Source organism: Mytilus californianus, unplaced genomic scaffold (genome assembly GCF_021869535.1).
Source record: "Mytilus californianus isolate M0D057914Y unplaced genomic scaffold, xbMytCali1.0.p SCAF_8, whole genome shotgun sequence".
NCBI lineage: Eukaryota > Metazoa > Mollusca > Bivalvia > Mytilida > Mytilidae > Mytilus > Mytilus californianus.
Window position 1 is genome coordinate 106,247,249 of NW_026262734.1, and position 16,011 is coordinate 106,263,259.

At 32.2% G+C, this 16,011-nt stretch overlaps 1 protein-coding gene across 1 annotated transcript in view; it reads left to right on the forward strand.

Moving 5' to 3' along the window:
- The window catches only part of LOC127712953 (protein MMS22-like), a 54,520-nt gene extending 38,529 nt beyond the window's left edge, over window positions 1-15,991 (forward strand). Inside the window, exons 29-33 of the mRNA XM_052219538.1 lie at window positions 3,648-3,782; window positions 4,167-4,225; window positions 13,589-13,723; window positions 14,999-15,190; window positions 15,952-15,991. Of these exons, the coding sequence (XP_052075498.1) occupies window positions 3,648-3,782; window positions 4,167-4,225; window positions 13,589-13,723; window positions 14,999-15,190; window positions 15,952-15,991 (561 nt within the window). The remainder of the gene's footprint in view (window positions 1-3,647; window positions 3,783-4,166; window positions 4,226-13,588; window positions 13,724-14,998; window positions 15,191-15,951) is intronic.
- The last annotated feature ends 20 nt before the right edge of the window (window positions 15,992-16,011 follow it).

Consider the following 16,011-nt stretch of genomic DNA (forward strand, 5'->3'; position numbering starts at 1 on the left):
TGTAGTCTTGCAGCAGGTTTAATGTGTTCAGCATAAATAATTGCTCCTGCTCCACAGGGTCCTGGGTTCCCTAAGCATGATCCATCTGTGAACGATATTGCTTGTTCTTGTGCGCAATCTCCCATGAGTTGGTTAATGGTTTCCTGGCAAAGTTCTTGTTGCTCACTTGTCCTTGATTTTGAGTTGCCTAGTCGACTCCAATATGAAGGTTTTGATTGGGTCATTTGAGTTTCTCCCAGTCTGTAGGTAAACTCAGGTTCTATGAGATTGATGTTAATCTTCGTCTGTTTGTCCATTTCTGCTGCTTGGCTTAGTGCTTTGCCCATCGGTGTTGGGTACTTGTCATAGGTGTCCTGATCTTCATACCTCACAAGTTTCTGTTTGATGGGTTCCTGTGCAGATTTGGATTTAATCTTTGCTATCTCTTTTATGGCTATTTGTTCTAGCCTAAGGTCTATTGGCATAACTCCTGTTTCGACTTCTAGTGCTTCTCTGCCAGATGTTGTAGGCATATCCATGCATAGGATTAGTGCTTTTCTCTGTACTCTGTCAAGTTTTTGCAGGTCTTTTGGATCTGCTATTTGCCATGCTGGGCTACAGTATTCCATGACTGATCTAACTAGACTGTAGTATAATTGTAATAGCTTTTCTGTCTTTACTTTGCTAATCTGTCTCACTTCTCTCAGAATAGTTAAATTCCGGTTTGCTCTTTTTTCAATGGCATCTATGTGTTTGCTAAAGGTCATTTTCTCGTCCATAATGATTCCAAGGAGCTTTGGTGTCGAGCTGTATTTGAGTTCTTTACCTTGAATCAGAATACGTTTGTCCTCTTCATCGATTGTCTTTTTTGAGAAGATGCATATTTCAGTTTTGTCCAGGTTGATGTTTACTCTCCATTTCTGAGTCCATTTCACTGCTTTTGTGATGTCATCCTTCATTCTATCCTTTAGTTCTATTATCTGGTCTGGTTTAGCTGTTTGCCAGAGTGTTCCATCATCAGCAAATTTTGTGTAGTCTCCTAGAATATCTCCCAGTAGGTCGTTGATAAAGATGTTGAATAATGTGGGAGCAAGAACTGATCCTTGTGGCAGCCCTATCTTTGTTTCAAATTCTTCGCCTACATAGTTTTCAAAGGTGCATCTTGCCATTCTGTTATTTCTGATCCGGCCAAAACAGGATTTCGGAACGTCTCTAGTTTTTAGATCGTAAGTCACGATAAACTCAAACTGAAAGTAAACAGTTGTTTGTACAACGCAGTTTTTATTTACTCACCATAAACAAGCTGAAACGTTCAGTATGGCATATATTTTAGGTTAAAGACGGTCCCATTCATTTGAAAAGCATTTTGAAAGTAGACGATGGAAATATTTCAGGTTTAGGGAACGAGTAAATTATCACAAAGTTCATTTCTTGACGACCTCATAATTTCATCATGTCGATTTTTACTGTTCACTTTCGCTTCTCATGTTTTGTAAACGGTCTTTTATTTTTAAACCCGAGCCAGGCATATGCATTCTGTAATTGCGCAAATCTTCGTTCTTTGGTCAATTGGCTTATGGATAGTTGTATCAATTTCAACTCTTACATTATTTTTTTTTTAAATATATTTGCATTACACATGCAATGGCAGTACCTTTCCAATTACTATTTATGTGTTGTGTCTAAATTAAAGTTGTAACACTTTATAGTGACTGGAAAGGGTAGAAAAATTCATCAGATGAGAAAAGGCTGAAGATGCATGGAAACGGCACCAAATCATTAGATATTGCATCTTATAAAAAGAAACTGAGATTTGGATAGTTCCACTTCAAGGTAAAAATGTTTATCTCTTGTGAAATGAAATAAAAAAATATTGTAACACTGTAGTTAATTAATAAAGATACTATTACATGTATTTCTGTATTGGCCTTATTGTTGGTCCTCGGCCAGCAGTATTGGCCTTCGGCTTCGCCTCAGACCAATACACCAAGACATGGACCAATAACAAGGACAATACAGAAATACTTACGCAATAATATTATAGAATGACAGTATGGTTCAATAGCGGGAATCAGCCCCTCAACTACTTTTTATATAAATATTAACTTCTGGCTTCAACTCCTTGTTTGTCTTGTCTGGAGATCTTGTTGTAGTTCCAGTTAGGCAAGCATTTTAGAGACGTATCCCGTCCATCCTCTCTTGACTTGTAATTTCTGGTGATAGATTTTGCCGCTTGACGTTGTATCTTTTCAAGCTTGTTTTTTTTTTGTTACCGTGTAGGGGTCCCATACTATGGCTCCATATTAAATTGTAAGATCCATTCCTAAAGGTCTAGATCATTGTTCTAATCTGACACAAATTTCAAAACTGGAATGCTACCCGAGTTGAATATATGGCGACCTACTAGAACAGCATTATCACTATTGGAATTGTGTTTAATACCATGATTGTTCAATGTCATTAACTTAAATGGAGACAGACATTTGACCTGAAAGGTGGTGTGGGAGTGCAAAATCAAAAACTAACTGACTATGATATATGGTTAAAGAATGAATATCAATTACATGGGTCAACATGGTCAAGGGCAGAGTTGTTATGAAATAACAATATGGCAGAGAAGTGGTTTCAAGTTTCATATAAAGCGACCTGACTGACATGAAATAAAAAATCAAAGGAATATCCCTATTTGTCTAATCTTCAAGGTGAAATAAAACTACTAAAACAATATTATACTATTGTCTAAATCTACAGAAATATAATTTGCTTCAAGTAACAGAAATAACTAGGTCACTAGTAACTTATTTAATGAGTATGTGGGGTATAAGAGCTTGATAACAACAGGCTCTTCATAATCATTTGGTTTGTCTTTGAAAAGGATACTAGTAGTCTATATTCTTGATTTAGAAAAATGTAATTGCAAGACAAAAATCACATTACTTAGAATACTTTAGATCATTCAGGTAGTCTTTATTTATATGTACAAAAGAACAGCCAGTAGTCATTGGATATTGTAGATCATTCAAATAGTCTTGACCTATTTATTAGTACAAAAGAACAGCCAGTAGTCATTGGATATTGTAGATCATTGTGGTAGTCTTGACCTATTTATTTATAGAAAAAAACAGCCAGTAGTCATTGGATACTGTAGATCATTCAGGTAGTCTTGACCTATACATTTGTACTAAAAAAACAGCCAGTTGTCATCTTCACATAACACACACATATACGAATATCAATTTTATATGCTTATGAGACATGTTGGAATGTTAAACTAATTACGGTATGTGAAAATCAAGACTTGCATAAAAAATATCACAATATTAGAGACAGTGGCGTCATTTTTCCTCAGAGCTTTCAGCTCTTTGATTATTGAATCATAGCATGTTCAGGGACTATACACTTGCTGGAAATCAGGAAAGTTAAGAATTACAGATGCTCTAAGGCCACAAAAAAATTTAAGGAAAAATAAGGAATTGAATTTATTTTGAATATATAAAATAAAGTGACGAAAACCCAGAAAAAAAATGAAGAAACTCTGTGAAAATTTGTTTAGCAAAGGTCCTTTATGTTGATTATTCAGTACATACTAAAACCCTTGATAATTCTGCCAATATCATGACATACAACTATTTGCTTAAAGATGAAATGTAATATTTTTTTTATTTTAGATGTCTTTGAAAGGAAGTTATGGTCGACAGCCATTGGAATCTTCTGTGAGCTTTAGGCAATATATTTTTGAGCTGGTTAAAGAGACCTTTATGGTGATATCTCCAACATACAATTTGCCAGAAAATTATCAGATGGTAACTATTTGAAACAAAACTCTTTCTTTATATTGAATTGTAAGCCCTACTATCAAGGCCATTAAAAAGTTATTAGATCTGTATTGAGTAAAAATTATTATTTTATGGAGACTGTAAACATACAGCTTCTACAACACAATGAGATAGTCATAGAAGAATTTTTTGAATTCATTTTTTAGACTCTTGATAAGAATTGTACACATAATTATTTCTATTAACAGAAGATTTTGAAATGACAAATTTTTGACAGGACATGTTTGAAATTTGATGTTCCTCCTTGAATTGACAGTTAATTACAGTCAAACTCTTGTTCTCCATGGTGAAGTCTCACAGCCTGTTTTATTTTAATAGATTTGTTTCTTCATTTATTTGTTTATGTTTCAGTCCTTATATTTTACAAGAGACGTAATCAACAGAACAGTAAACAAAGAAGTCATAGCCAGGTAAGGTTATCTAAAGTACTACAGTTATTTGTTATATACTGAATTGGAAAAGGAAAGAAAAAGGTTGTGTTTGAAAAACTTGGATTACAGTTAAGTGCCAGTCTTTATAAGAATCGGGCAATTTAGAAAAATTTCAAAACATGGCCAAAAAAAACCGACCGACCAAAGGGATCATAGATTTATTCTTACGAGGAAGCTCCGAGCATGCTCGGAGGATGCTTGGAGCTTTTTAAGTAGGCTCTTCTCAGCAGTTAATGTGACAATAATTATCATGATCCATTAAGATGTCAATCAAATCTACACCATTTCTATGATAAGGAAAGTAGAGCATTATAGAGGAAGCTCAATTAACAGAATCAGAATCAGAATAATTTATTATAGTGTCACATACCAATATAAAACACAATGAATACATAATTACATAATATGCAATTAAAAATTAAATATTACAATTAGAATATTGGTACCCAGCCAAATAACTGACTTATGAGACACTTTAAAAATATAACACATATTATAAAACAATTAAAACTAATGTACTAAAATATTATTACACACAATACCTCCTTCGATAAAACATGTGATATAAAGTTTTTGCTAAAAATGGTTGAATTGCATCATTTGACATTAAGAAAATAAATTTGTCCTGTAAATCAAGATCGTTAAAAGTCTCACAAATATCACCAGATTTCTTCATTAAATCATATCTTAAATCTGCATAAAAATCGCACCCTAACAAAAAATGTTTTTCATCCTCAACACAATTATCTGTACAATATATACAAGTACGCTCATTTAAAGGAATTTTTGGCTTGGTGTATCTACCCGTTTCAACTGCCAGTGGTAAACAGCCACTTCTAAAATTTGACAAAACATGTCTATGCTGCCTATTACGAACTAATTTTACATAAGAACTAAATTCTAAAACATTTTTATACTCCCTATACATACGTAATTTATTACCATTACATTCATTTCTGTCTTTAAACAATTTTTCAACCCATTCATTTTTATCTTTTTCATAGAGTTTGGATTTGATTTCTTGCAGTTTATGTTTGATGGAAAAAGTATCATTAATAACATTTTCAATACCTAAAATTTGTGCTTTCTTTATACAGTTTTTATCCCATGACCTAGAACAATCCTTACTCCACGCATGAACCTTATATGTAAGTCTTGTATCGTAAGTTTTGCTCACTCTAAGAAAAAGACGAAAAGTTTCCAAAATTTCTGCTGATTTCGTACTTTTAAGTCCCATATCACCCTGAATGGCTATATTTGACGCATTTGAAGCACTTCCTAAGAATAACTGACATGCTTTGTTCTGTATAACTTGTACATCTCTCCAATTTGTATGCCCCCATATTCCAGAACCATAGTATAGAACAGGCTCAACTACAGACCTATAAAGTTTCGTAAACACATCATAAGTCATTCCACCACATGAAATAAATTTAGCATATAAGGCTGAAAGTGCTCTGCTTGCTGATTTAGTAATTTCTCGTACTGTATGTTTATAATCCAAAAATTCATTCAAATGCAGTCCCAAATATCTGTAGGATGAAATATAATTAACCGAAGTTTCTCCGCAGTTAAATTCGACAGTAGATCTAGCAGTGTTTTTATTACGAAAATGAATAACCTTTGTTTTTTCTTTATTTAGTGTCATTCTCCATTTCCTACACCAGGTTTTTAAACAGTCCAACATCTTTTGTAAATTCTGTTCATTTGGAGCTATCAACGCAACATCGTCAGCGTAAAGAAGAATAGATACATTTAAATCACCAATATCTACACCAGCATTAAGCGAGCGAATATCATCCGCAAGATCGTTAACATATATCGAATACAAAGTAGGAGACATTTTACAGCCTTGTTTCACACCGTATTGAACCGGGAAAATATCTGTCAAGTTGTTTCCTAATTTTACTGCACTTTGTGTCGCATCGTAAAGAGACTGAATTGCTTTTAGAAACGTTCCGTTAATACCAATTTTCATCAGCTTATACCACAACATGTCCCGATTAACATTATCAAAAGCCTTCTTCGCATCAACAAAGCACACGAAAGAATCTTTCCTTCGTAACTTTCTATTTTTAATAATTGTTGTTAATACATATAAGTGATCCAAACAGCTTCGGTTACTTCTAAATCCATTTTGCTCTTCTGCTAACATGTCATTTTGTTCTAACCAATTTGTCAATCTTTTATTCAAAATATCCGCGTATATTTTGCACGGCACTGATATTAATGAAATTGGACGGTATTCAAGTGGATTAAGGGAATCCAGTTTCGGAATCGGAGAGATCATACTCGTTAACCATTCACTAGGAACGTGCCCTTCTATGAAACAAAACTGAATAATTTTATATAACAAGTCTATACACGTGTCATTTCGCAAAATCTCACTCGGTATCTCATCAATTCCAGCGGATTTACCTTGCTTAGCTCGAAAAACGGCCTCGCGTACCTCATCCCTTTCAATAGCTCTATTAAGTTCAGTTGTATCAATATTATTGTCATGGACTAAATTATTCCTATTTTGAAGTTTACTTTTAATGTCCTTAAGAAATTCGTCATCATACGAACCATTCATATCAGCACTGTTGTACAACTTTTTATAGTCTATTTTCCATTTTTCTAATACAGAGTCAATGTCACTTATAATTTCTCCTGTTTCTGATCGAATTTGAAAAGTCTGTCTCGATTTGCGATCATTGGCAAGTCCTAATTTTCCTATAGACTTCCAAAATTCAGATGAATTTTGTTCGCCAAGTTTTTGAAGTTTATTTTGTTGTTCTAGCTGATAATTTCGCTTCGCTTTCCGATTTAATTTGTCGAAATCTTTTCGTGATTGCATAAATCGAGTACGGAGCTTAGATTTTCCAATTGATTTGCATCGCTTCCATTGCCTCTCAGCATCACACGTTTTGTTCCATGAGTCCTGTAATTCATCAGACCAATACGGTTTCCGCTTACACTTATTCGTTCGCATATTAGAAACGGGCGGTTTCAATTCTTTACATGTTAGCTCCAATTCTTTAATAAGTAAATATTTCAGTTCGATAAAAGCCTTATTCACGTCTTTACTACGGTTTAAAGCAACTTCAATTCGATATATAGTATCTCGTAATACATTCTGCATATTTTCACTAGAAAAAGGTTCGTTACTCAATCCATCTAGCTTGAACTTTCTTGGACCTTTAACCCGATTTACTCCTATACCGCTCTCGTTTTGCTCTACTTCCGACATATACGTTCTAACTCGTATGCCCCATTCTAACAGAGAATGATCCGGAATCGACTCGTATCCGACAAGCGATAACTCAGTTACTAAGTCTGACATTGTATTCACTTTAAAATTAATTACATCGTTTAACTGTTCATGTGGAGTAAGGACATAGTCTACAACAGATTTCCCTGTACCTTTAATATGAGTAAAATCTTGCGAACCAATTCGCCCATTTACCATACCCATATTACAATCTACTAAAAACTCAATGAGTAAATCACCATTTCTATTTGATATACTATCAACAATTTCTCTTATTTGTACATTATCAACACCTTCAATAAAATCTTGGGCATCTCCACATCTAGAATTAAAATCACCACAAATATACAATTTACCAATATTTTGATACATATACACCTGTTCTAGCAGTTTAGTATAAAAAACTAGTGAGTCATTATATATAGAATTTTCTGGTGGTAAGTAACACACACATAAACATATTATATCATTTTCATTACTCAATTTTATCCATAGAATATCTTGTACTTCACTGTTTAAAATTTCAACATTATAATATTTCAATAGATCATTTTTAACTAAAGCCGCAACCCCACCAGAACCTCTCTTGGAATTAACATGAACTTTGTCCCTGTTTCTCTGAAAACAAGTATAACCTTCTACATTTATTTTATCACTTTCTCTCAAAAAAGTTTCACATAAACATAGAATATCAAAATTTAAAGCGTTTACAACATGACATCTAAAGTTTGAATTATCATTTTGATGTGCTGACCACCCTCTAATGTTCCAAACACCAAGTGTTAATTCCTAATATCCGCGTCCACCTCTACCACCTCGACCACGGAAATGTCGTCCTTGTACTGGTGTCCACTCCTCTCTTTCTGGTCGCCTTTGTCCGTTTACATTGTCATATTCTCTAACACCTGTGTAAACATCTGGTCGATTCAAATACATTTTGCATGAAATTTTACAAAACTATAAAATAGATTAGAAATTCTTCAACAGTGCTGTGTAATGCTTGGAAAGAAATCTCAAGTCTCCACAAAAAGTAAAAATCATTTAAATATTTTCTTATTATATTTAATAATCATTCCTTTTTTTATAATAAAAAAATTCTCAAATTTAATAATTGAATGATATGATTTAAAAATACTTTATATTATATAATATGCTACATAAAAGTTATCAAGACACAAACAACAGTCAGAGGCGTTACTAAACAAGTAATTTTTTTAGTCACTTTTATAAGTATTTTTTGTTTTTAAAAATTATTTAATAACTCAATAGTTATTTTAAATGTCAAATAAAGCATGGACTAAATGTAGTTTTTAAGAATTTTTATATCATTTCATTAAATAAAATTAAGTATTTATCCAATTTTAGATGAGTATAGAGAGGTTACTTTAAAAAATAATGACAAAAATATTACTTTAATAAATTATTTTATACAACTTTAAAAAACTTAGTACTTACAATTATTTAAGGAATATATGTAATTGCTTTTGATTAAGATTCAAATTATAAATAACTTCAAGTCTTAATTAAAGGTTCCATATCTAGTTATAACTGTCTATCTCTAAGATTTTAAGGGGAAATGATATTTTAATAGCCCCAAGAGACCAATCTTCGACCAAGAAGTGTGGCATCAGAAAAGCAATTAGTGCTTGTTGAGGATTTAAATAGTTTTACCAGTATATTTCATGGGGAAAATAACCAGATGTTTGTGAAAATTTGTTAAAGCTAGTAAAACCTGTATGAATGGACACCTATATAAATAATATTAACAGAAGTTACTTATTGGTGAAATAGAAGTAATATTTGAAACAGCCTCATTTTCAACATAACTTGTATAGGTAATTTTGAAAATTACTTGTTTAAGTAATGCCCCTAACTAAACAATGGTAATATGTTTTGTTTTATAAAATAGCAAACTAAGTTCTTTTATAGAAAATTATGGCTACTTTAAGAAAAGTTGTAATTCATTAGTGGAAGCCTGGTTTGAGGGGGTAATACCAACATTGTTTTCCCTCTAGTACGTCTCTCTTTGCTTGGCATTTTTTTTTTAATTGTGCAGATTTAGCTTTGTTTTAAATAAAGAAATACTTGGCATGAGTAAAATTATTTTCCCCCTATAAGTCTTGGTTTAATTGTCATGATTGTAATATTTCAAAAAAAATGTGCAGAATTTATCTATGTTTTAAATAAAGAAATACTTGACATAAATAAATGTCCTGTACTACAGTGAAAATATAGCATAACTTTTCAGTGCATATAAGAAAGTAAACATCACCAGAAGTTAACCAATCAAATTCTCTCCCCCTTTTTTCCCTGTAGAATATAGTATATTTTTATTGCTTTGAAACACCCAAGAAACATGTTTACGACTCAAAAAAACTTTTCTGCAATGAAATGGAGGGTTAATTTCAAACAAATGTCAAATTAAATGGAATATAAAAAAAGATCAACCCTTTTACGCATGAAACTGAATGTACCATGTTTTTGGTAGTATGGTTATAAATCAATAACCATAGTTTGTGTCTTTGATGACTTTTATATTTCATTTTATATAGTATAAATTTAAAATATATTTATATTTCAAATATAAAATTTTAGTGTTTTTTTGTATCATGTGTATTGTAAATGAATGATAATTATTAAGAAAATGTTTTAAAATCATTTTCTTTGTGTGAAGACATGATACTAAACATTGTACAGTAATATTGAAGAATTTCTCATCTATTTTATAGTTTTGTAAAATTAATGCAAGATTTGTTTAAATAGACCAGATGTTTACACAGGTGTTAATGGAGCTTCCTCTATAATGCTCTACTTTCCTTATTATAAAAGTGCTATAGATTTGATTGACATCTTAATGGATAATGATAATTATTGTCACATAAACTGCTGAGAAGAGCCTACTTAAAAAGCTCCGAGCATCCTCCGGGCATGCTCGGAGCTTCCTCGTAAAAATAAATCTATGATCCCTAACCACCCTATTTTGAAGGTACCATCATCCTTCTTTAGAAATAGTAGGTCTTTCGTTTCTGCAAATCTGGTAATTTGAGAAATATCTAGATAAATTTTGGTTAGAATGATAGCAAATTATGGAGTTATCTCCCTTTAATTTTTAATTTCTAGTGCATTTCAACCAAATTATATTGAATTACCAGAACAGGGAAAGGAAACGAATGTTATATTTGTGCACCATTATACATTCTGAGCTTAAATTAATGTCAACTTGAGTGGGTTTTTGTTTGTCATGTTTTCACCACTGCCTGATTCTTAGGCAAATTGGCACATAAAGGTTGACAACTTAAAAGTAAATTAAGGTTCTTAATTGACATTTAATTTATAAATTAGTTACTACCTTCAATGATGTTTGTAAATAGTGGGGAATCATTTAAGTACTTTGCTATACACATAATCCTGCTACTAGTCAATACATCTTGGCTCAATTCCATTCACATAAATTGATTTATTGATGGCACTTTAACACTGCATCAGAACGTATGGGCTATGTTGTGACCAGAAGTTTTTTCAAAAATGGAAATTCCGTCTGAAAAGATCATGTTCAGTCTTAGTTAGTTTTCAGATTTCTACAGCCATTATTCCAGTACTGCCTAGACAAACAATTTTAGATGGTTCAGTAGATATTTACCTAAACTATGAGGAGAAAAACTAGTTTGATCTTGCCATATGTTCATTGGTCTGTACCAAGTCAGATCCTCACTTGGATATTTTTACTTATTAAGGTTTTCAATTCTTTTGGTAATTTAGTGCTGATGGCAGATACTTAATAGTTCACTTTTTTTCTAGATTCAGGGCATTGAAGAGCTTGACATCTTGTATAGGAACTTGTCTATTGTTGAACATTGTTTGTTTTTTGTGTTTTGTTTGCATTTTTCTCTTATTGAAATATCTTTAATTCATAACTATTGTAAGTTCTTATACTTGAAGTGACTGAACAATTCTGGATTGATCTGTCACCTACTAAATTTTCTACAATAGAAAAATCCTCAAAATATCTTTAATCCTCAACAAGACAAAGAATTTTTATGTTGAAACAACTCAAAATAAGTTCAGATTGTAATAGATATTTCAGACTTGAGTTCCTTTACTATTATGTACTTCCCCATTGAGTAGACAAAGCCAAAATGACATATAGATACAAAAAAAATGGTTGCTGACATATTAAGGATGTATTCTTCTGACGTTTCAGTCTCGTGAAATCTCGTTCTGGAATTACTTCCAAAACATGTGCTACAAGTGAAAAATATCAATAAATTTTTAAAATATTATAATCAAACTTAACTCTGTGAAAAAATTGTGTTTTTACAATAAAAAGTTTTTGAGTAATAAAATTTTCAAATTTTATAACCAATCAAGTCAGTCTCATTAGCCAAAATGTTGAGAAAATGGGTGAGGGGTACAAGAAATGATTTTACCAGGTACATGTACATCTCATATCAATTTTTATACGCCCGTCAAATTTTTGACGGGACGTATTATGGTATACAAATGTCCGGCGTCCGTCCGTCTGTCTGTCTGTCCGTCCGTCTGTCTGTCCGGCGTAAACATGTCGCACCGTAACTTGAGAATGACTTATCCAAATTTCATGAAACTTAACATAGTTGTTTCTTATGATGGTCAAACGATCTGTATACTTTTTGGTGAAAATAAGATTAAAACTTTTTGAGTTACGGGACTTAGTAACTAAAACAGGTGTGTGTTTTTTTTCACATGTCGCGCCGTATCTAAAAAACAATTTATGATTATTGCTTAAAACTTTACACACTTCTTAGTTATATTAATCTTAAGATCTGTATACTTTTTGGTGATGATTCAAAATTTAATTTTAGAGATATTGAGTATTTTGTTAAAAAAGGGGGAGGGGTTTTTCGCATGTTGCGCCGTATCTCAAAAACAATTTAGGATTATTGCTTAAAACTTGTTATATTCACCAATAAAAACTGGCCGCCACGAAATAGCCCAAAAGCGGTGCTTAAAAGTGGCGTTAAAACACCAAAAATCAAATCAAATCAAATCTTAGTTATATTAACCTTAAGATCTGTATACTTTTTGGTGATGATTCAAAATTTCAGTTTTGAGTTATTGAGTATTTTGTAAAAAAAGGGGGAGGGGTTTTTCACATGTCACGCCGTATCTCAAAAACGATTTATGATTATTGCTTAAAATTTTTACACACTTCTTAGTTATATTATTCTAAAGATCTGTATACTTTTTGGTTCTGATTCAAAATTGATTCAAAATTTTATTTTTGAGATATTGATTTTTTTTTTTTTTTAAAGGGGGGGTTTTCACATGTCGCGCTGTATCTCAAAAACGATTTATGATAATTGCTTAAAATTTTACACACTACTTAGTTATATTAATCTAAAGATCTGTATACTTTTTGGTTTTGATTCAAAATTTTATTTTAGAGATATTGAGTTTTTTGTAAAAAAAAAAGGGGGTTTTCGCATGTCACGCCGTATGTCAGAAACTATTTATGCTTATTGCAAAAAAATTCACACACAAGACGACGGGCGTATCATGCGCTCATGGCGCAGCTGTTTATTTCTTTTCTAATGTCTTAGATATGTATTTTTTCAATCATTTATTACAAAGAAGTTGAAATAATATGCTTTTTGTTCTAAAAAAAAAAGAGAAAAATCCCAAATTTACACAATTGACAACATGGTAAATTTGACACGAAAAACGCAACAAAATTTTATAAAACTTTCTTATATTAACACCTACCCATAGTTTTTTTTAAGTTAAATTTATTCAGATTGGTCCACTCCATCTTTAGTGAAAGTATGAAAAAAAGTTTAATTGTGAAACTGTGATTTTTTTCATGATAATAGCCCAAAAATGGGTAAAAATTGATGAAAAATGGGAAAATCATCAAAATTGGGTACTTTCAAATGGCTGTAGCAAATAAAAGAAGTGCACCACCATATGATTTTTTCTTCACCAATTATTTTTTTACAGTCATATAAACCCAAAATCAGGTTAAGAAAAAAAGTTTAATTCTAGAAATTTTTGGCTCCTCAGAGGTGTACATCCATAACTTTACACAAGCTGTTATTTCTGGGTATTTTCAGCGATTTATGTATCCTTGTTTGTCCAGTTCTTAGTATACATCTACAGTGTGACTCGATATCTACACAGCATCTTTGTCAAACAATACTACAACAGATGGTGGATGCAGGAAGCTCTCATCCTCATGTTGGTACAAAGTAAGTTTTACAAAAGGTGTGTTAGATCATATTTGAATACTTGTTGTTTATTATGCCTCTATTGCTCAAGTGTGGGAAATACTGCACAAACATTTAAATAAGGAAGCTTATTAAGAAATAAGAAGAAAAAAATATGTGATTGACGGTGTGCTTAGTTAATGCTGTGTATGGCTAATTTCCATATAAAAATAAGGAGATGTGGTATGATTGCAAATGAGACAACTGTCCACCAATAGTTCAAAATAAAGTGGATGTAAGCAATTATAGGCAACTGTATGGCCTTCAACAATGAGAAAACCCATACTGTATAGTCAGCTATAAAAGACTTCGACATGAAAAATATGAAACAATTCAATTGAGAAACCTAACAGGCTTATTACAATACAAGTTAACAAAAGTCATTGGGGAAGATGTCTATATCCAAGGGAATACCTGTCGGTTTCAAACTGATAAAGTTAAATGTGAAAATGCCTAAAAAAATCATGGTACCTCACACATGTCTCAATGGATCCTTCAATATTGACAATAATACATTTTAACATGTTTTGTTTATCCTTTCATCCCTTCAGTTGTGTCAGTGGTAGGTCTCTTTGATGCTCCTCATTTTCTTAGTAATAGTCACATTCTTTATTTGCCTGTCCCAAGTCAGGAGCCTGTAGTTCAGTGGTTTTTGTCGGTTCATGTCTCATGATTGTTTTTGTAAATTGTTTCGTTATAAATTAGGCGGTTAGTTTTCTGAATTGAATTGTTTCATATTTTTCATGTCGGGGCCTTTTATAGCTGACTATACGGTATTGGATTTTCTCATAATTGAAGGCCATACAGTTGCCTATAATTGCCAACATCCACTTCATTTGAACTTTGGTGGATAGTTGTCTCATTGGCAATCATACCACATCTCCTTATTTTTATATGAACTATAAAGTCCTTTTTGGTGTGACAATGTATTTCATATTTAAGAAAAAACTCAAAATTGATTCCACTGTAGTCAAAAACATTTTTGCATGCACCGAGAATCAGTTATAGTACGTTATTGTTTCTGTATTTTTCACTTAAGATTTTTTTACAATTCATTACAGTGTTTGTTAGATTTCATTGTCAGATTTAATTTCTAATAATCCCTGTCCTACATGTTAAAGGGGTGATAGCCACAGGACAGGGGTCATCCTTTTCTTCACTCACAGTACTAGTTCATATTTGTGTAATGATTTCCCATTATAGTATTGACTCAGCTGGTTAATTTCGTAAATTTATCTTACATTCATTCTGTTATAGGGAGGTAGTTGGAGAACAGATTATGAACTTTTTATCAAAATTTAAGAAAGTGAAATTAAACCAGGCCATCAAGACATTAGAAAAGTTACCAAAATCAGGCAACTGTTATATACAGAAGATTTTACCAAGGATAGAACATGTCATTGTGGAGTATGAATCCTTCAGGGGCACAGGACAGGATACTAAACTAAGGTAAAGTATTGCATCAGGTGTGCAGAGCAGGGTACTAAACTAGGGTAAACATTTAACAGTGTATCACCCCAGCTGGAAAACACAGGATACTAAACAAAGGTAAAATTATGTCTGTTTATCTGGATTATAATTCCTGCAGGAGACAGTAAACTGAATAATAATGGTAAAGGTCACAATACAGGATGCTAAACCTAATTAAAGTTCAGTTGGCTTACCTTGATAATTTCTTCAAGACAAGGTACTCAACTTAGATGAAATAAATGTAATGATTGAGGCACAGGACATAATACTAAACTAAGGAAAAATCATGCTACTTTCATGTATGATAAATTCTACTGGGGTATCAAAATGTGGTAAATTTTATACTTAAATATAGGCGAAAGATACGAACAGGTTATTCAAACTCATAAATAATCTAGATATTAAGTTCTTCATAGGCACAGAACAGGATAATAAACTGAGGTGAATACTATGCTTTCAACAATTTGGTTTCCTAAAAAAGGAAAATTGTAAATTGTGGCAGATTAAAACTGATTTATTGTGACTCCTAGGCATCACTTATGCGATTATACTTCTTGACTGTGTCATCATCATCTGTGTCACATTTTGCTAATCTCAAACTCTTTGAAAACATCCTGACAGTATTCCACTAACCTTGCATAGCTTCTTCTTCACTACATAAAGTTGTGCACCTGCTATTGCTGATCTGAATGTTTCTGTCATGTATTTTTGTAACACAGTTCTTTATGTTATCATTTCAGACAAACATACCATTCACTTATTGAGACATTCAACTCATGACTGATGTTTGGAAGATTGTT